The sequence below is a fragment of the Lineus longissimus genome, chromosome 8 (assembly GCF_910592395.1).
Source record: "Lineus longissimus chromosome 8, tnLinLong1.2, whole genome shotgun sequence".
Taxonomy (NCBI): Eukaryota; Metazoa; Nemertea; class Pilidiophora; order Heteronemertea; family Lineidae; genus Lineus; species Lineus longissimus.
The window spans coordinates 6,544,882-6,565,195 of NC_088315.1; the positions used below are offsets into that span (position 1 = coordinate 6,544,882).

General features: G+C 39.1%; 3 protein-coding genes across 7 annotated transcripts; 1 reads left to right on the top strand and 2 right to left on the bottom strand.

The window, feature by feature from the left end:
• Nucleotides 1–547: 547 nt before the first annotated feature.
• LOC135492873 (uncharacterized) lies at nt 548–13,623 on the bottom strand. 3 transcript variants are annotated; one of them, XM_064779560.1, is made up of 10 exons: nt 13,522–13,623; nt 6,111–6,234; nt 5,718–5,805; nt 5,043–5,095; nt 4,692–4,802; nt 4,043–4,255; nt 3,360–3,427; nt 3,001–3,101; nt 2,667–2,762; nt 548–2,477 (listed from the first exon to the last, which is right to left on the bottom strand). In XM_064779560.1, the coding sequence occupies exons 1-10, from the start codon at nt 13,522–13,524 to the stop codon at nt 2,093–2,095; spliced, it is 1,242 nt and encodes a 413-aa protein (XP_064635630.1). In that variant the 5' UTR covers nt 13,525–13,623; the 3' UTR covers nt 548–2,092. The 3 variants fall into 3 exon arrangements, with proteins under 3 accessions (XP_064635630.1, XP_064635632.1, XP_064635631.1); XM_064779562.1 differs by lacking the exon at nt 4,043–4,255; XM_064779561.1 differs by lacking the exons at nt 5,718–5,805; nt 6,111–6,234; nt 13,522–13,623 and adding an exon at nt 5,288–5,339.
• LOC135492871 (uncharacterized) lies at nt 5,414–20,196 on the top strand. Of its 2 annotated transcripts, none has more exons than XM_064779559.1 (6): nt 5,414–5,498; nt 14,405–15,214; nt 15,449–16,726; nt 17,185–17,474; nt 17,918–18,188; nt 18,598–20,196. In XM_064779559.1, exons 2-6 carry the CDS (start codon nt 14,438–14,440, stop codon nt 19,150–19,152), a joined length of 3,171 nt encoding a protein of 1,056 aa, XP_064635629.1. In that variant the 5' UTR covers nt 5,414–5,498; nt 14,405–14,437; the 3' UTR covers nt 19,153–20,196. The 2 variants fall into 2 exon arrangements, with proteins under 2 accessions (XP_064635629.1, XP_064635628.1); XM_064779558.1 differs by lacking the exon at nt 5,414–5,498 and adding an exon at nt 13,680–13,785.
• On the bottom strand, nt 6,264–10,359 carry LOC135492874 (uncharacterized). 2 transcript variants are annotated; one of them, XM_064779564.1, is made up of 6 exons: nt 9,583–10,359; nt 9,349–9,396; nt 8,866–8,913; nt 8,432–8,533; nt 7,907–8,032; nt 6,265–7,401 (listed from the first exon to the last, which is right to left on the bottom strand). In XM_064779564.1, exons 1-6 carry the CDS (start codon nt 9,676–9,678, stop codon nt 7,189–7,191), a joined length of 633 nt encoding a protein of 210 aa, XP_064635634.1. In that variant the 5' UTR covers nt 9,679–10,359; the 3' UTR covers nt 6,265–7,188. The 2 variants fall into 2 exon arrangements, with proteins under 2 accessions (XP_064635633.1, XP_064635634.1); XM_064779563.1 differs by having other exon boundaries at nt 6,264–7,401; nt 9,349–10,359.
• Nucleotides 20,197–20,314: the final 118 nt, after the last annotated feature.

Consider the following 20,314-nt stretch of genomic DNA (forward strand, 5'->3'; position numbering starts at 1 on the left):
AAAGATGGACTCCATCCCTTGGCCAAGACACTAGTAAACTCAATCGGAGACCAACAACGTGGTACATTCACAACTCCTGATAGTGTGATTCTCCTTGAAGGGCTCCTTCATGCAAATTGAAGTTGCTGCCGACAAAATTGTTGGTCGAGCAATTAAAGATTCTGGGGGCAGTCCATTGCGTCATCCTAATAGGATCTCCTCATGGTGTGGGAGAAGACCAGTCCACTGTGTTCGGAGTATTGCAATTTATGGCTTCATGTGCATGCTGATTTTCTAAATAGCTACATGTGTGTATGAAGCATGGAATATGTGACCTATCGCATCAAAAAGTAGTAAGTCGCATCTGAAGCGTACAGTCGTTATCCACATATTCAGATAGCTGCAAATTCTTTCGAAAGCCTGAATCTGAATTAATCGTGCAAGAAGTTGTTGGAAAACAACGAAAATGCAAATGCTTCTTTGTCATGCAAGATGCTGTGATTGGGGGTTTGAAAATCCTGACTTTCTTCCCTCTGTTTGAACAACAATGAACAATTCTAAGACAATGAAATAATAATAAACATCATTTTATTCAACCGACTATTGCAATCATAATGTATTATGCCTATAAAGTTTCAATATCACACTCATAGTATTCAAATGCAATTACTCACACATCATAAAAGCAATCCTAGAATAAAATAACTGCGGGGAGTGCCTCCTGACAAACTCACACATTCATATAGTCAGGTACAAAATCAACAGTTAAAATGTTTTATTCTCTTGATATAAGCAAGGACGGAGCATATATACTTAGTTGTTCTTTAGCAGTAAAAACACTAAGCAAATCATTTAAAATTTGCTCATTTTTGAGTGCATTTCAACTCAATTCATATTACAAAATACTGTGTTCATAAAGATAATCAAGTTTTGATAAGAAGTTCGACCAAAATCAACAACAATCTCTTTGAAGGCCAGCACAAGAATTGAAACTACAAAACATAATGAATATTTTACAGAACATGCTTGTTTTGCAACACCTGATACATAATGGATTTATGCAAATATACAGGCATGTTTTTATATTTTTGATGTCCAGCATTATATATGACAGTTTTCTCGAATGCATTTCTAATTATACTGTGACTTGTTATATCATATTCGGCAGGATAAATTTATCTTCTAATCCAAATACATGCATCTATAGAAAAGAACACCAAAATCACTCAAATCTTTGTCAAGGACAGATTATTCAACAAATAAATGCAACTTATATGTATTATCTAACAAAAGTTATTTTGATTTTCAATATAAATGAACACTGAAATACATGTAAAAGCGAAATTCGATTTGTTCTGAATTTGCAAAAGAATTAACACTGCGTCATCTACAGGTGTGCGCTATGCATAAGTACCGGGTAACACCTCACAAAATACTCTTAAAATCGAATACTTCTGTACATATCATAGTCAATAAATACACTTTGACTTAGTAAATACTGTATTGCCTAGAATAAAATGGACAAGTTCCTGTCGTGCAAAAAACCCAGCTCAGCTACTGGATATATTGATAAAAAAAACAAGGAAGAAAGGTTGATTTATGTGTTAACATCTTTTCTTGACCTTAAAGGCCTATGCCCTTGTACCCCCTCTCTGGAAATTATTAGGCTTCCAAAAATAAATGGTTACAGTATCCAGAGTGCTTTCAACCTCCACTGGTAGGACGGACATGCAATGGCAGCAATAGGGCCAACTGGAAGGAATCGGGATTTGAATGATAGTATCCTTTTAATAATTTGGAATTACTCAACAACAACAATAACAGGCAAGAAAAGTGTGCTTAAAATGTCGATTTCAAGTAATAAAAGATATCTCACAAGTACAAGTGTGCCATAGGTAAGGCATCGAATGGAAGGAAAGCCTTAGAAAGTGCATTTGATTTTTAGGAGATTTTCGAATATACCTAAAAATCAAGAACTTTTCGCAGATATTTGACCAATGAGGTGGTCTCCGTAAAGCCAGGAGAACTTTGAGCAATTTTTTCTTTGCAAATCAAATTTCGTTTCCGAGACAAACTTTAAAACAATTCTTATCTTTGTTCACCAGAAAACTGACTATACATTTTCGATGCGGTCGACATGATCGATGTGACGTTTGTCAATAGTCACAGTGACCAATCGAAACGCACCTATAATCTTCGTAACAACACCAGCAGCAGCTTTGAATATGTCTATGATCGGTGCCAACACCAAACCAAAACCAGCGCCAATATTGTGCCAAAATACAAAACACGGCTGAAAAAAGTTGTTGAAAATTGTTGACAAGAATGGCTTTATGACGTATCCACCCATCATATCACTAAGTTTGATAACAATCGGCATGAGCGTTTGACCAATTATGAATTTGTACAACTCCAATAAGGAGATTGTTATGAAGCTGAGGATGATACGAAGGATGCCAAAGAATTCTCTCCATCCTCGATAGATCCACTTCTCAACCCTGAAAAAAATTGAATAAATATACGATTTCATTTTCATTTCATTTAACAAAATGTAGAAATGTTGAGTTGTGAGTATGTTAGAAAGAACCGTTGCCCTTATATGGCAATTTTTAAAGGTTGCCAAATGGTTTTGCAAAAAATGAAGTGTAGTAATAGGAAATTAATGAACCAACAATGCATCATCTTACACATCAGCAACTTCCTCCATCTTGGCCTTTGGCACTTCTGGCTTGAGGTTAGTACGGTAGTAGTCGGTCACAGGCCCGTCAAATATATACACACGCCTGGAAAATAGAAATTTTTCAGTGCATAGACCATTCAGTACATTGGCAATCATTGACATCAATCATTTAATTTTGGCCGTAAATAAGATATTAAGTCTATCAGCAAGTAAAAATGCGTAAATTTACAATTTTTTAGCGTCACACAAATTTCATGGTTTGAGTTGCTGAGAGTTAAAGACATCTCCCGACCTATATTGATTATCTTTACCGATAGGACGACGTGTACATTGTTACTCACTTGTTTCCATAAGAATCAACCAAATTGTCAGCAGGTTCATATACAGCTTTTGTATTTAGGACTTGGATGTTCAAATGATTTGGACTGGTAGTTCTCGACCCCTGAAAAAATAACCAATTCTTTCAGCCAAATATTCGGATTGTTGTGTTAGATTTAGAACTAAAAGAGGCGTGAAGTGGCTCAATAGCTCAGTGGTTTTTCTGGACTCAAAATCTGAACATCATAGATTCAAACCTCAACAAGGTCCAATGGGTTTTATCAGAAGGCCAAATTGTTTTCAAATGCTTGATATTTCTACAATTTTTTCAAGAGGAACATTCTTTCCACAAACATAAACTCAAAGTTACAACGATATTTACCGGGGTCTGATTGGAAGGCATTTTCTGCATAGGAACTCCAAGTACGACATCATTATCATTTTCACCCACTGAAACAAAAGAACACAACTTGTCAACATTTGTCATTTTTCAGAAAGCACAGTTTTAGGTTTTCATTTCAATTAACTCACAACACAAATGGGAACATCAGAAAGTACTGATGAAGATCTTTCAAGTGAATGGTGATGTCAATAGATATTGACAATTCTCAGCTTTTTGGGACAATTTGGATCCAGAAGTCTTGACAGCCATCATATAGTGTAGATATGGAGGAAAATTCAAAAATTCAAACAAATATCATCATTAGACAGTTTGCAAAATCATCCTTTCCTTGTCAATCCCTTGGTCTAAAACAAAGAAAATGTTGTAAACCACTAAATTTTTATACACCTCATTTTTGCAAAAATTTGGCAGTTCACAGTATAAGACAGGAGCAACCTCATGGTATGAATAAGCAGGGTGTGCATTTCAGCTACAAATGCACCTCAATAGGTTTGGAGGAACAGGAGGTCTGTGGTTCGGCCAACTATCCGATTCATGGTAGTAAAACACTTAATACTTTATACTTTGCCAACAGAAATAAGAATATAATTTTATTATTTGCTTTCTAAATTGCCAGTCCAGGGACCATTTGATAATCACAACCTGTCCTAATGAGTCATTACCTCCAGTAGTCGATCGCGGACTATCCTTCTTAACAACGACAGCATCTCTCTTTAACTTGTCACTTTTCTTACTCGATGACCTCTCAACCTTGTTCCTAGGGGTTTCTTTGTCCTTGTTATAACCCAAACGAGGTTTATTCTTTTCATACGTTTCTCTTAATTCAGCGAGCACATTATCTTCAGCGTCTGAGTCATCCCAGGGGTCTGCTGGTTCTTAGAATCAAATGACAGTAGAAATATATTTTGAGAAGATTTCAGAAGTGATCTGAAGGCCTGCTGGGAAAATGCTGAGTTAAAGCGGAAATGGGTTGGCTGGGATGTCGGGCAATCACGTCAAGGCTGAAGTCATCTTCATGAATGAGTTTGCAGAGGAGGACTCAAAAACCCAACATCAACTGATGCTGATACATAGGAAGAGGATCACCTCGGAGTGGGATTTGGGACAGTGCGTAATGTCTACTTTTAAGCATATTAAAAACCAACAGCGTTTTGAATAAAGCTCTGAATTGATCGACATGTACAAAGTATGAAATAAGGTCAGTGGACTGAAAGCACGCTTACACCCCTAAGGTAATTATCAAGCAGGAAGTTGATGATGTCTGAGGAATATCTGTAGCTAATTCTAATGTTGCGACAAAACAAGACTTACTTGCATGACTGACATTACGCCACTGCTGGCCTGGCTCGTACAAGTCACCTTTCCGGCTCAAGCCTGGTGGTGCTTCTGTTTTACTCGCATTTACTGCATTATCTTTGTCATCTAAAACATAAAATAATGGAAAGCATGTGATCAAAAAAAGACAATGCTGAACCCAAAATATCCTGTTTGGTTGCAAAGCACAGAAGCTCAATTAAAACCTAACTTCAAAAAAATCCAACCAGTAGTTTGCGCTGCAGAGCTCTAAACGACGCAGATAAAACATTTATGAATGAACGATAGAAATTCTGACTTCCGCTTCATGGACATCATTAACCTGTTACATGATACCTAGCTGCTCACCTGTTATTTCACCACGGAAATCATAGGGCGGCCCAGCATCATTCTGTAGATTTCTAAAAATTAAAGTTCAGAAAGTGTTGAAGCAGTCCAGTAGAACATACTACAACAAAATTGCTAGGGCTGGATCAGCCACCTTTTCTTCTTTCCTGAGACGAGAGATGGTCTCTGAGAGAAACATTTTTCTAAATGACATGAAATATTTTCAAAATCAAGTGCCTTTGCAAATTACCTACATGTAGGCCTACCTATACTCCATTTTTAGTCTATAAACTAGTCCATCACTATCAGTACAAAGTACAGAAATGACTCCTCAACATTCAAGTCCCACTTGTTATTCAGGTCAGGCACTTCCCTGATCAAAATCAATGATAACTACTGGAGTTTATTATTTTTTGTGGATATGAAGTTACAAAACATAGATCAATTAATGGCATATGTCATGCCAACCAGGAAGAGGTGAGTGAAAAATCAAAAACATCTTCGCAGTGACTTTAAGGTTACCGGTACCCATGTGCAAAGATTATTAAAATGAGTTATTGGTACGGAATGATTCCCCACACACTTATCTTAGAATGATGTATGTTGAAGATACATGATAATCTTTACATTTTGTTTGATTTCAGATTGATATGATAAGTCTTTAAACATAAAACCATTCTGGAGGTCCGTGCCTACCTTTTTTTACCCTGCTTGTCTATTGCTTTGTCTTTTTTGAACCCGTCACTGCTGAACTTGACATCTTTGTTAGTTGCTGGCTTTAGTCCTTATAAAAAATCACAACATTCACTTTCAGGTCAAAGTTTGAGTCATAATTTAAAGTGCGCTCATGAAAATCTGGCAGTAATAAGTATTGTTAGAATCTTGTAACAAGTCCAGGTCAATCTTGTGACAAGTCAAAGTCTCCTTATTTGAAACCCATCATGAATTTTCGGTAGGTCATCCCTTTCTCAGACTTGTTATTCTGCCCCCGAAATCGGTTTACTGTGGACCTGTGACAATCTGAACGGCATGAGGGAATCTTTTCTTAGCCTGCAGTTTTCTCCTAATGCACGATTTAAAAAAAGTTACCTTGTCTTGGCTTAGGCTTTCTTGGCGACACAGTTTCTTCACCCGAAGTCAGTTCTATCTTCGGTGGGCCATCTTTGGGCGATACGACCCGTTCTGTTGGACTGTCCCAGTCAGATTCACTGTCCTGGAACAAGAAGAGACCAGGGATAAATTCATTATCAAATTGACATGTAAACTAGAATTTGCTCGTTTCCCAGGACCACAGCCACTTTTTATTTCTTGGTTTACTGGATAGCCTGCCTTGAATTTTTAAGTAAGCTCCTAGCGTTGAACTGTGATTTTGTTGTGTGATTGTTGAACAATCTCCAGATTTCCTAGATCAGGACTGCAGGTCTCATGCTCTTTCACCAATTTGATGGGCGAAATGAGCGAGGGCTGTTGCATGCAAGCGGGGAAAGGGTCATTGGTCAAAATGGCCATGGGCTGAAATGACCATACCATAAATTCACAATGCTCAAATGATACTTCAGAGATTATTGGAGGAATTTCTACAGCATAGTTGTATTCTTTTCTGGGGGGTTCTAAAAAGTGCTTCGCTACGACATCAAATTTCACCCTGGTCTCAATACTCCTTCGAGAGTAAATTAGTTTTTATTGGTTGACAAAATAGTACGGATTCCACAGTTGCTTGTGGAGAAGGGCAAGTTCAAAATTGTCCCCAGTTGTTTAGCAAGGTATGCAAGTAAAAATAGACTTGGCCATCTAAAAGACAAACCAAACTCCTTCACATCTTATTGACAAATGCTTTATTCAGAAAAACATGGTCACAGACATTTTTGAAGAGTATTTGACCTTTTCGAACACTGTATTGTGATTCATTAACCCCTCAGAACTGAGGAAGATTAAAAACATTAATTTTATATGAGACAATACAACACAGTTTGCATAAAATAGATCAGTACAAATATCTATATAAATATATCATTCATACACATAAAATCAGCTGAAATATAATGCATGTAAAGCTTATGACCTTTAAAGGGCCTACCCTAGCCCGAGTCATACACAAGTTTGAAAGAGATTCCACTGTCATACACTGTTATGTGCTTTATTGTCAAGTCCCACCTGATCCAATCCATCAACTTCTCCAGCAACTTGTCCAGCAACTCGTTTTAGGTGGTTTTGACTTATTCATCTTCTCACGTAGCACGATTTCATTTATATGTGGCCTTGTTTCATCTTTAAGTCTATCAATACTATCTGCCACCACAGTCACAAATGCTTGCTCTACGTTCGTTGAATCCATTGCACTCGTTTCGAAAAATGGGATGCCCAACTCATCAGCAAAGCTCTGAAAGAGTGCCAAAGATATCTTCAGAACAATTTAGGCTACAACGATACTGTCCAAAGTCTAATGCATGTTTCAGTGTTAAAATCACATTCCTCGGGATCTGTGTAGTCTCCCAGTAATTTCTCAGTGCTACTGTTCCCCTGGTTGTTTGAAGACTACAAGATAACAGACATGGGAAGCATGGTGGCATAGTGTTAGAGAACAGGACTTCTGACCCAGAGGCCATGGGTTTAAATCCATTTCAGACCACTTGGTTTTTTCCACATGAGATTTTGATAGTTTAGTGTATGCCATAGTAGCTACTCCCCCGGAGTAGCTACTAAGGTAGCTACTAAGGTGATAGCTACTAAGATGATGTTGCGAGTAGCTACTCGCAACATCCCCCGGAGCATTCTGGGATGCCAGAAGCGATTTGAGCAGAGTTGGCTTGGAAAAATGCAATGGAAATGCCTGATAATTAACTTCAATGTTTCTCCCTATTTCATTGCACACCATTTCAACTTACCTTTCCTGTCGTAAATGCCACCTCCCTCGCAGCCCCCAGGTCACTCTTGTTACCAATGAGAAGTTTGGGTATGTCTTCAGCAGAGAAACGGCTGGCATCCCAACGACAAACATTATCAAAGGATTTCTGGAAAAAAAGTTTTGTGTTATAAGTCTGGTCAACTACAAGTTATCATCTAACACTTTCACCCTGGTCTAACCTGCAACCTTTCAGTAGGCCTCTGATGAGCTAAAATAGATTTAATGCAAGACTGTTAGAGAGGGGAGGGGCCAGGGGTGATCATATTCAGGTGATGCAAACAAGAGGGCCCCCAGGGGCCCATAGTATCACCCTTTATCTTAACAGCTGATCTGGTTTTCCTAAGGGTTCTCAGTGACATGTGTCAATGAACCTATACCTACATGTAATGTGGTGTTGAATAAAAATATCCAAGCCTCCCTGGGGTATTGCACCATTTGTCTCAACTTCAGGCATTTGTCAAAATAAGTTGATAGATATCTGTCAGAAGAAATAGATGTAACTCACCTGACTTGTGATGTCATATACCAATATGATACCTTTGCACCCTCTGAAAAACGATATCGTGACGACATGCATCGTGAATCTCTCTCCACCATATGTATCCCACTGAAAAAACCAAATAACAACACAACAATTAATATTTTCAATACATGAAAATTTCCTCCAAGTAATGCATAATCCATATTTTTCCATAAAATTCCCCCCCTCTTACAAAACGAGTCATTTTGAGGACATTTCAAGATGCAGAGGTCAAATTTTATTTAAAATTTAATGTGTTACTCTCTCCAAGGTAATGCAACTCCTTCAAAACAATGGTTTTTTTGTCCCTTTGGCAAGAGCGATATTGCGAGATTGTGGACATCCAGTCGCTTTGGTTTTTTTAGTATGACAAGAACAGCTTCACCAACAAAATTGCAACTGATCAGGAAGAAACTCACTATCTGCATTTTTATGACCCTGTCATCTAAGTCTACCAATTTGATGTACTGCAACGAAGAGAAACAAGAATGAATTAATGTGAGGTAGCACAACATTTTAAACAAGAACCTTTATCATATCTTATTTCATTACAAATGAAAGGAACTTGGTATTGAACCCAGGAAAAAACAGAATTTTTTGGATATACAGGCCTCAAAGTTTTTTCCTAAAGGGCACAGCTGTTTTTGCTGAAAAAAGGGCACTCTGCACAGTTCGAGAAAAAGGGTACACTTTGAATTGAAGTTAATGAAGAAAAGGTTGCCTTCATGAAGGAATGGGCACCATGCCAAAGAGGGGGGTCACACCAGCATTTTCTTCTCCCAGGAGAAAGCTAAAGTGGACAACTATATTTTGCTAGTACTCCTCCTAACGACAGCTGGTCCAATGAAATAATGCTACTGCTAGTTATGCATCCGATTTGGGAATCACATATTTGTACTCACAAAGTCAACTCCAATTGTTGCTAAATACCCAGTTTGGAAGGTGTCATGCTGAAACAAATTTTTTAAATAAGTGGCAAATATGACAAATAATTGGTTGCTGATTGTAATCAATCCCCATGTTCTGTAGTGAGAAATTAAGAAATAGAAACTAAAAGTTGACATTCTATCAAGAAATCAATTTCAATTCCATTCGATCCTAAAAATGTTTTTATAATCTTGGTGGAAGATGCTCACAACAAAACGATGTATCAGAGATGTTTTCCCCACTCCATTCATTCCGATTACAACGACTTTAAAGAGTTCGTCATACGCAGCGTATGGCCTGGTCATTGCTTGTCCAGCCTGAAACGGGAGGAAAGCAGACTTTTAATCTGAAAAAACCATACACAATAATGCATTTTTTTAAATGTTCATGGAAGATATCAATTACAATGCTCAAATGATACTTCAGAGATTATTGGAGGAATTTCTACAACATAGTTGTATTCTTTTCTGGTGGTTCTAAAAAGTGCTTCGCTCCGACATCACATTTCACACTGGTCTCAATACTCCTTCGAGAGTAAATTAGTTTTTATTGGTTGACAAGATGGTATGGATTTCACCAGCCTGCGGAGAAGGGCAAGTTCAAAATTGCCCCCAGTTGTTTAGCAAGGTATGCAAGTAAAAATAGACTTGGCCATCTAAAAGACAAACCAAACTCCGTCACATCTTATTGACAAATGCTTTATTCAGAGAAACAAGGTCACAGACATCAGCTGACTTCTTGCACATACTAGTGATCATGTGGTAGGTTTTACATTACAGTCTTAATACAACACAGTTTGCATAAAATAGATCAGTACAAATATCTATATAAATATATCATTCATACACATAAAATCAGCTGAAATATAATGCATGTAAAGCTTATGACCTTTAAAGGGCCTACCACTAGCCCAAGTCATATATAAGTTTGAAAGAGATTACACTGTCACACACTGTTATGTGCTTTCATTGTCAAGTCCCACCTGATCCAATCTATCAACTTCTCCAGCAACTTGTCCAGCAACTCGTTTTAGGTGGTATTGACTTTGACTTATTCATCTTCTCACGTAGCACGATTTCATTTATATGTGGCCTTGTTTCATCTTTTAGTCTATCAATACTATCTGCCACCAGAGTCACAAATGCTTGCTCTACGTTCGTTGATTCCTTTGCACTCGTTTCGAAAAATGGGATGCCCAACTCGTCAGCAAAGCTCTGAAAGAGTGCCAAAGATATTAAGACTAATTTGACTCTCAAGGTTCTTCAAAACAATTGAGGCTAAGACTTGGCAAAGTTTTTTATCAACATTTTCAAGTAGCTCAGTCGAAAGGGGGGGGGGTTGCTGATGTGCTCCCCTTCTAATCGCCTAAAAACCAAAAGAGGGATGTCAGGTATAGGCTCTGCACAAATTCAATATGCATGTTTCAGTTATAAAATCACATTCCACCCCAGAAAGTGGATCTACATGTATCATGTAGTCTCCCAGTTACTTCTCACTGCTACTGTGACACTTGAAGACTACGAGATAACAGACACGGGAAGTATGGGAACATACTGGTTAAAGTGCAGAACTACTGACTGCAAGGCCGTGGATTCGAATCCCTTTTGAGCTACTTTGTTCTTTCCACATTACAGTTCAATTGTTAAGAGAATGCTTTATTAGCTGCTTCTTAATATCCCTGTGGCATTCTAGGATTGGGAAGCTCTTCGAGCAGGGTTGACCTGAAAAGCACTATAGAAATGCCAATGTTTCTCACTATTTCATTACGCACCAATTCAACTTACCTTTCCTGTCGTAAATGCCACCTCCCTCGCAGCCCCCAGGTCACTCTTGTTACCAATGAGAAGTTTGGGTATGTCTTCAGCATGGACAAGACTGGCATCCCAACTACACACATCGTCAAAGGATTTCTGCAACAGAATGATATTTTCTAACTCTGATGAACTATGACACAGACAATAAAAAATTGATTAAAGATTTTTGGTTATAGTCTGGTCAACTATAGGTTATCATCCAACTTTAACCATGTTAACCCTAGTCTTTCCCAAGTGTAACTCACCTGACTTGTGATGTCATATACCAATACAATGCCTTTGGACAACATCAAAATCGATTCCCGGACACTATGTATCGTGAATTTCTCTCCACCATATGTATCCCACTGAAAACCAAATAATAACACAACAATCAATATTTGCAATACTTCAAAATATCCTCCAAGTAATGTATAATTCATTTTGCTAGATTGTGTCCATCCAATCACTTTGGTTTTTGAGTATGACAAGAACAGCTTCACCAACAAAATTGCAACTGATCAGGAAGAAACTTACTATCACCATTTTTATGACCCTGTCATCTAAGTCTAGCAATTTGACGTACTGCAATGAAAAGAAACAAGAATGAATCAGTGTGAGGTAGCACAAAGTTTTAAACAATGACCTGAACAAATCTTATCTTACCACCAACTCCTCAGAACAGCTGGCCCAATGAAATAATGCTTTGGAACTGTGCTTTTGCTATAGTTATGCATCTGATTTAGGAAAAATCTATTTGTACTCACTAAGTCAACTGGATATGTTGCTACACACTGAGTTCGGAAGGAGTTCTGCTGAAATAAATTTTTTGAATAAGTCGCAAATAAGACAAATAATTGGTCACTGATTGTAGTTAATCCATAGAAACTAAAAGTTGACATTCTATTAGAAATCAATTTCAATTCTATCTATCTCACGGAGCATTGCTCAAATGAAAATAGTCATCAAAACTTTTGAAGATTAAAGTAAAATCTATTATTTGTCAGACACAAAATAACACCTTCTCTTGTCAGGCTCTGGTAGTTCTATAACAACAGCAAGATAACAACATGAGTGTCTAAAAATGGTTCTGAAATCTGGGTTCAATATTTTCTAAAATATGTTATACTCACAACAAAACACTGTATCAGAGATGATTTCCCCGCTCCAGATTTTCCGATTACAACGACTTTAAACAGTTCGTCATACTCGGCGTTTTGCGTGTTCATTGCTTGTACAGCCTGAAACAGGAGGAATTAAGCAAAGACTTTTAATCTGAAAAATTCATTGAACAGGAACTGGTTATGAAATCATAAGGCAATAGGCATACATGTTGTTGCACCTTGAAATATGTGAAGAACAATTCAAACTGTTCTTGTACAAGTTTTGGCACACTGAGTAATGCAACACATCTTTTTTTAGGCCCGCATGTCATCTGTCTAGGCTGAATGGATCTAGGCCAGTCAGTGTGAGCTGAGCCTACATGTACTTGTGAATACAGGCCTTTTAAATCAGCAACAAATTACTCTAACAAACAGAGACATGGCTCTCATCCAATGCAATCATTTGGGTAAAGAGTCAGTGTGAAGGGAACTTCTGTCTCGGGTAGAAAATGTCCATGGGGTAATCATACCTGAACTTGTGATGCAGTTTCTTCCTGGTGTCGTGCCATCTCAAGTGAGTACAGTAAGGGCCATGCATTCTGCTTACAAATACAATGCACAAGTGTGTACCCCACTTACCAAATAACCACTTCGAAGATTTTGAAATATGAACCTATAATCAATTTATGGTTGCTGGTCACAAAACCCAAATATAAGGTAGTTGTCTCCAATTAGGGGAATTTCGCCAGTGACACCTTCATTCCCAAGTGGTGTCCGCCATTGCTAGATTCACTGAGTGACTGACATTCCTTGCAGTGAATTTTCTAAAGAAGTTTGTGCAATTTGCGAATCGCTGTGTCTCTTGGCATTGTCCATAGTCGGCTCAGGCCTTCTGACGTGTTCTGAGTGAGTGTGAACATTTGATTTGGCACTGCCCGATTCGTCTTCGTCTTCTTCGAAAAGGCCTATAGGCCTATATTTTTTGTGAGCGTGTATCAGTTTCCCGATTGCTGCATGATAATTAACCGATAATTAAGTTTGTCATATGAGAATACTACAAGATATATAAGGTGTATTGTTTTAATCAATCGTTGCAAATCTGCCAAAATGGCAAGTTTTTTTTTACAGTGATAGGGCTATGGCGAAAAAGGTTTCATCATGTAAACGGTGGTTTACAGAGGCTCGTGTGGCAATACGCTACAAATCTGGGACACATATCAAAAACCGTTCGAAGAGGAAACAAAAAACCTACCATTGGTACAAAGTTATTTGAAATATACTCCGAGGAATAGGAGAAATTATCAATTTTTCAGGCCAAAATCTGTCAAAAATTTCTTCGGGTATCCATGTTTTTGTTGTCCACGTTGTTGTTGTCGTTTTAAAAGTTTTTTTATTCATCTGTCGCTGCCGTGCTGTGACAAGGGACTTCCTGGTTGTGGAAAATTGTTCCTCCTCTCAGAAAATGTCACTAAAGCCAGTTATGCTCACGCATTGATCACATTTATTGTATTCTAAGGTGAATATGTAAAGTCCGTGCCTCTTTTGGTAGTAAATTTTCAACTTTTTTTACTGAGTTGACTGCACTTCAACTTGTCTTCAATCTTGTCTTCATACAACTGAGCAGGGAGACACCACCCTGACCACAAAACGAATAGTGACCTCTTCTAAATTATGTGTGTCCGTGCAGTGTGTAAACAAGGCATATAGATTGGGGTGCAATTACGTGATGCAGGTTGATAACATGGTGTGATGTGAAAAGCCTGGTTGTGACTTTGTCTTCTGGGTGAAGATGACATGTCGTCCGCGTAAAATCGAGATGCCAGTGTTTAACGGCCGTGATTGTTCTAACATCAAAGTAGCTGGAGGGGGGGATGGGTGGGCTACCTAGAGTGTGTGAGTAGTCACAATTCCAGTCTCTATGCAGTCCATTTCCTCGTCCTGATCGATTGTCCTTCCTCGATGCAACAGGACCAGGCAGGTCCACTGCATCCAGAGTGTACTTTCATGGTGAATAAGGCTTCTGTTTTTTGGCTTTTGAAAGTGAAGACTATTCCTCTCTTCTGCTGCATGATACATCATGTCGGAGGTCTTCTCTCCTGCAGTAATCATAACGCAAACAATTTTTTTTTCTGCAGATATCAAAGACGGTGTAGCTGAAAGAAACAAAAATGGCAGAGTCTATTGAAATGGACCCTGAAATACTCAAGGAAGATTTTGAGAGTTATAGAAAGCGAATGAAAAAACTCCATCCTGTTATCAATGAAGTTCTGGATCTATTGGATGCTACTGGAGAAGAATATTTTAATGGAAAGAAGGAACTTCTTGTCTCACCAGAAGATGAGAACTTCATCTGTAGCGCTTTAGAGTTGAGACGGAAACCAGTGGCGGTGGTTTTAGGACAGGTGAACTGTGGGAAAAGTACTCTCTTGAATGAAATATTTCAAAGGACTGACCTTGTGCCAACGTCGGCACAATGCTGTACAGCTCGGCTGGTTTATATAAACTATGCAGAGAATTATGAGAGTGAAATGTGGCAGTTGGTAGACAATCAAGGGAATGCCCTTGGGAGGCCTCAGTGTCTTGTACCCCCTAAAAAACCTAAAAAGAAAAAGGGAGCAAATGGAAATACAGAGAGTCTGGATGCAGATACTAGAAAGAAATTGGTGTTGCCTAAAAAAATGATAAATCTACAGAGTGCAGGCATGGCACCTTGCAGGAATGGGGATGAAGCCAATGAATCATCCAGAGGTGACACACAGGCTGTCCAACAAATAATCCAAGCTCACATTCACGTTGATATCTTGAAGTATGGGATCCAGCTGATTGATGCCCCAGGGTTTGGTGAAAGTGCAGCCCTGGACAATCTCTTCGTGTCGCTCATCGAGAACGACCTGGAGCCGCTGATATTGTACGTCATTGATGGCCACCAAACATGGAGAGAAACGGTAGGTTTAAATTTCCTCTAGCTAGATCTAAGATCTGGTACTACTAGTCGACCTCTTGTATCCTATATTTTGCCTATCCACCCACTTCAACATATCTTATATCCTTCAGGATCTGGCTGATTCAGAAAGGTATTTGTACATAGGTTTGTGACGTAATTGACGGTCACCATCTGTCTAATTCCCTGACACCCTTACATGTACGACCTGCTTGTCACATTTTATTTTCTGTTTCAGGATAGTGAAACACTGACAAATATCAAGGGACGCTACCCACAAGCCACTGTCATGTTTGTCGTTAACAAGATCGATTTCAGTAAAAAAGAAAATGAAATGAACCAACCATCAGATGATGAGGATGATGATCCACAGAGGGAGACGTCACAGAATTCAGGTTCTGCTGGAAAAGTTCGCCGTTTGTCAGAATTGGAGCCAAAAGTTATGAACAAAATCAAGGAAAAAGGTCATCTTGGGAAGGATGAGTCATTCCTTACCTCTGATCTGTTTCATTGTATTTCTGCCAAACAACAGGCAGTGGCAAGAAAGAAGGGAAACCTTGACCCAAGTAATGAATATGTTGCAAAGTTTCAAAGGTTTGAAGCTTGTTTCCTGGAGAAAATGTATGAGCGGATGAGGCATCTGGAGGGGCGAGTGATGAACCGTGTCATCACGCTGATGGAAGAATTTCTTACTATGTTTGGGAAACAACAAGTTGGATTTGTTGCAGCTGTGAACATTGTCCCCGAGTTCATAGAAAAAGCGAAGCGGGCTGAGACGCACCTAAAGACTCAGTTTTCAAAGTACGTCGATGACATCATTAAAGACGATGAAAGTATTGCAAAGACACTTGAAGAGACGAAAAAGAAAGTAAAGGATGTAGGAAGGGAGAAGAAAACTGAGTTTGAGGCCTTGTCATTGGAGTCCGGGTCATCATTGAGAGATCAGAGAGCCATGTTGTCTCACTTGTGGAAATTATTTGACCTGCATCAGATGGACAATGTAGAAGACGAGGAGATAAAACGTCGCACAAAAGCTGCATCATTTGCTGTGAAAATCATCGATGAGGTTCTCTGTTTAATTCCTACTGATATGATTGCCGAGTTTGAGAAGAAAATGAACTCAAGACGAGATCGTTTCTACAGTTTTGTGAAACAGTTACGAGAAACATTAGCGGATGATTGTTTGAATAATCTGTTCGAACAAGCATACAAAATCCGTAACAATAGTGAGCAGACGCCAAAAGAATTGGGCACCATGCGAGACATCATGTCCTTAAAACCTGTCATAAACGTCGCACAAAGTGCACTCTTCGATTATGTAGAGGAAGGAATGAAGGCATTGACGAAGCAGGATCTCCATCTGACAGAGCTGAGAAACCTGGACAGGTGGCGTGACCAGTTCATCGAGTCGATATTCAGTCGAATTCAAGCGGAATCCATTTGCGGACGACTGGTGCGCATCTGCTCGCAGAAAATGGATGAGATGCACATTGAGTTCATTCGGAACATTCAAAGGGTAAGTTTAATTTCAGTTGTCTCATGCATCAAGTTTTTACATAAGTATAAGGGGCATTAATTTGAATATTTTCTGAGGTTTTTTACCATAAATGTATGTATGCAAAGATATTTTTTAGCTTGTCACAAATTCGCAACCTATGATGTGTAACTGTTCCTGAAGCACTAACATACATGTTTATAAAATGTGAGCATGTTTCGAATGGTGAAGTAGTGGGAAGGTTGCAAACTATTCCTCCCCCCACTCTCAATGAAGGTGAACTCAGAGAGTCATTTGCAGAACTCAAATGATGTCGATGGAAGTTAGTACCAAAATCAGATTTGAAATGATGCGATGCGATGCTCCGGCACGGGTTCTAATAGGGGAAATTTTCTCTTCATGACGGCCGAGTCATGTTCTACATGAACGTCAGAAGTTAACCCACTGATATTTTTTATATCTTCCTTTTGTGTTTTAAGATGGAGCACCTGTGTGAGGAAGCAGAGAAACTTGGTGATGAGCGATTAAAAAATCTTGGCAAGAAGGTAAAACCACCCTTGTTCCTGAATCTTTGCGAGGTCTACTCTGTACGATATGAAATGGAGCACGGTCATGGTATTGAATTCGGGGAGAGAATTGGAAAAGATGGCCATTACACAATCTATGAATGTCCGGAGGATGATGATTTGGTGGTGTACGTCCTAAAGAAGAATGATTGTGACTCCGAGGAGGAGTGGAAGAAGAGGGCTGTTGACATATTCCATGCATAGTAAGTACAAGTCCAAGATCACTTACTTCCACATCGAGTTAACCTTTTCACTACGACATACCTTACCTTATTTGCGGTCCAAAGCATCTTAACGTTTTTTACAGTCAGTGACGGTGAAACGAAATACCAGTGTCATGAAGTTCGAGGATCCAAACAGGATTGAAATCGGAGTAGTGTGAGAAGCCTGTCAGATTTTGAATTCTGAATTTTATGTCAATTTTGGATGATGAGAACCAATTGACAAACGTGAAAGGTGACTGGCCAGCCGATACCTTCATAACAATGACCTTAATCATGCCATTTGCTCTTAATGATGCCATTGGCTCTTTATAAAGGAACATCTTCAAAAAGGAAATATCCAGTACAGCTCATTTGTTTTGAATAAGGGTAGTGTCAAAATGTGCTTCAGCAGATAGAAATTACATGAAATTTTCACTTTACAGTGACATCATGCGACAGACAGACACCATACACAACGGCAAAAAGCATCCAGACAAGTTGAGTTTGGTCAACTGCCATGGACTGTGGATGCCTGATCGTGAGACATTCCACGTCCTATTCGACAAGACAGATGAGACAATCGTGGACTATGTGATTCGAGAGCAGTCTAGCCTGAAGCAGTGTCTGGAGCTCACGCTAAAAGTTGGCCAAGGTCTGCAGCTCTTGCATCACATTCAGTATGTTCATCTCGATCTGAGACCAAGAAACATACGAGTAAGTTGTAGTTTCAGGGAACAGGAGGGTATTGGTAGTTGCCTCAGTGGGTCTTTCTTCTGAATTGAAACATTGGTTTTGAGAGAAGTGTGGCCATGATCGGGCCAAGTCAAGCGGGTTGAGCAGAGCTCAGGTGTAAGGCATCTTGGGATTTAGAAAATGTGATTTTGTCAGTCGGCAGAGTAGGTCCCGCGAAGCTTTCTGGAAACTTAAAAGTTAAAACTCAAGTGTATTTTTGGGGCAGTCAGATGGGCATGCTGTCATCTGGCAGCACACTGTTCAATGAATGTCAATCTTCATGCTGATTTTGATAGTTTGAATCAATGGGCTTTTGGATAAGTTGTCTGAGGCATGAAAAAGTTAAGGGGAGCTTAGGTTCTCGAGAGTTAAACTGTTATAATTGTTTCAGATGAGAGGTAGCCAGCCAAAGATTCACCTAAGTCATTGGAAATCTCCACTTGAAAACATCAAACTCCACACTACGGTATCAGTCTCAGATCCTGAAGCATCCACTGAGGGTGCTGAGGGGAAGGATGTACCTTTATTGGAAGTGCCTCCGTTTCACCTCCACAAAAACTTCCAGAACTGCTACGAAAGGACCGACACTTCCAGAGACTTGGACTGTTATGCATTCGGTACCTTCATCTGGACCATATGTGAAGGGTCATTTGCTGCTTATCCGGAGAATTTTAAGCAGTTTAAGGATTACAGTGAACTCCAGAATGCTTTAGAAATGGATACCAATAACAGTCTACTTCCTGAAACTCCAGAAGGAAGGATGGTTGGAGAACTTGACCAACACCGCCAACAGTTGTACGAACTTATGAAATGTCTGTGGACTCAGCCAGACCACTACACAATGGAAATTGCCAATGATCGTCTGGCATTCTTGACTGGGAGTAATCGGCGTTCGGGTATCTCAAATTGCTACTTTCAGGAGAATTGGAACGGATTATCCAAGTGAACTTGTTTAGATGCATTTACTAAGGACTCAACTCGGCCTCGAGTCCTTCGCACGATATGATATCTACTATACGACTCCCTTCATCATATACTAGTACTTTAGACCAGCATTGTAAAACAGGACCAAAGCTGTTTCACAATGAACACTTTCACGGCTGAACCATGTAGATCTACATGGACCAAACCCCCCCCCCCCCTGTTTCAGGGGGTTATCCCTGCTCTGCTAGGCTTCAGCGTTAAAACTACACCGACTTGATATTCAGAGAAAGATAGAAACTGAAAGAATCTTTTCGCTGAAACCTAAAGTTTCAATTTTAACTTGATGACAGCAGGGCTAAACTGAGTTGCTTGTATACAAAGGTATTTTATATTTTGTCAGAGTACAGCATATACATATATTCTTAAATGATTTTATCCAGGTAGTTAGAATATCCTGGGACCACAAAAATTCTGTGGTCATCTTCCAGTCTTGGAATTGAAGTTCTCGTGAGATCTTGCCATTCTACGTTGCCTGTGTATTGTATACCCCAGTTATATGGCCAGCTTACCCGCCAGCCATGGAGGAATCCTTTGTAGCCTAAAGGTTGGTGTGCTGTCTCCAGTTAGGCAACGTTGAGTGCGGTCATCCATTCGATGGGTGACTGGCACATATAATAAACTGCAATGGTAATCAGTTGATGTTTGTATTTACTCAAGATTTCATATTTACAGTATTATAAATGCAATATTGGTGCTTCTTATTTTAGAAAGGAATGTAGAACTTGTGCAATTGTTTAAAAATGTTGGGCATTTCATATCTGAAATTTACATTCCCCCCCAAAAGCCACAATAAATAAATCCCTAATTGACTTTCACTGTGGGAGTGCTCTGTCTTTCAAGAGGAAATGTCCAACCCGATCAGTATCGTGTCATAAAATGAAACAGAGCCTGGAGAAGTGATTTGTATCTTTGTCACTTCAACTATGTATATAGCATTTATTGCCGTTAAAATTTTAACGAAAGTGCTTGACAAAATATTTTGATAGATCATTTGAATAAAACAGTATGTCCCAAGAAGTTCTTTTCTTTGACTTTCTTCAAACAAATGTCAGTGCATCTCTGCAGAGGCACAACTGGATGTTGAAGAGCCTGTGAGTTCAACCTGGGATGACACAAAACCAGTG

Excerpts from the sequence above, each read along its gene's own strand:
- LOC135492874 (XM_064779563.1), bottom strand. The coding sequence starts at position 9,510 with ATGTCAACTTTTAGTTTCTATTTCTTAATTTCTCACTACAGAACATGG. Across the intron at positions 8,914-9,348 it reads CAACAATTGGAGTTGACTTT|TACATCAAATTGGTAGACTT; the intron begins GTGAGTACAAAT and ends TCTTCGTTGCAG. Across the intron at positions 7,402-7,906 it reads TGGCATTTACGACAGGAAAG|AGCTTTGCTGATGAGTTGGG; the intron begins GTAAGTTGAAAT and ends GCACTCTTTCAG.
- LOC135492873 (XM_064779560.1), bottom strand. Across the intron at positions 3,428-4,042 it reads TCCGCGATCGACTACTGGAG|TGGGTGAAAATGATAATGAT; the intron begins GTAATGACTCAT and ends CTTTTGTTTCAG. Across the intron at positions 2,478-2,666 it reads ATGGAGGAAGTTGCTGATGT|GGTTGAGAAGTGGATCTATC; the intron begins GTAAGATGATGC and ends AATTTTTTTCAG.
- LOC135492871 (XM_064779559.1), top strand. The coding sequence starts at position 14,438 with ATGGCAGAGTCTATTGAAATGGACCCTGAAATACTCAAGGAAGATTTT. Across the intron at positions 16,727-17,184 it reads TCATTCGGAACATTCAAAGG|ATGGAGCACCTGTGTGAGGA; the intron begins GTAAGTTTAATT and ends TTGTGTTTTAAG. Across the intron at positions 18,189-18,597 it reads TGAGACCAAGAAACATACGA|ATGAGAGGTAGCCAGCCAAA; the intron begins GTAAGTTGTAGT and ends TAATTGTTTCAG.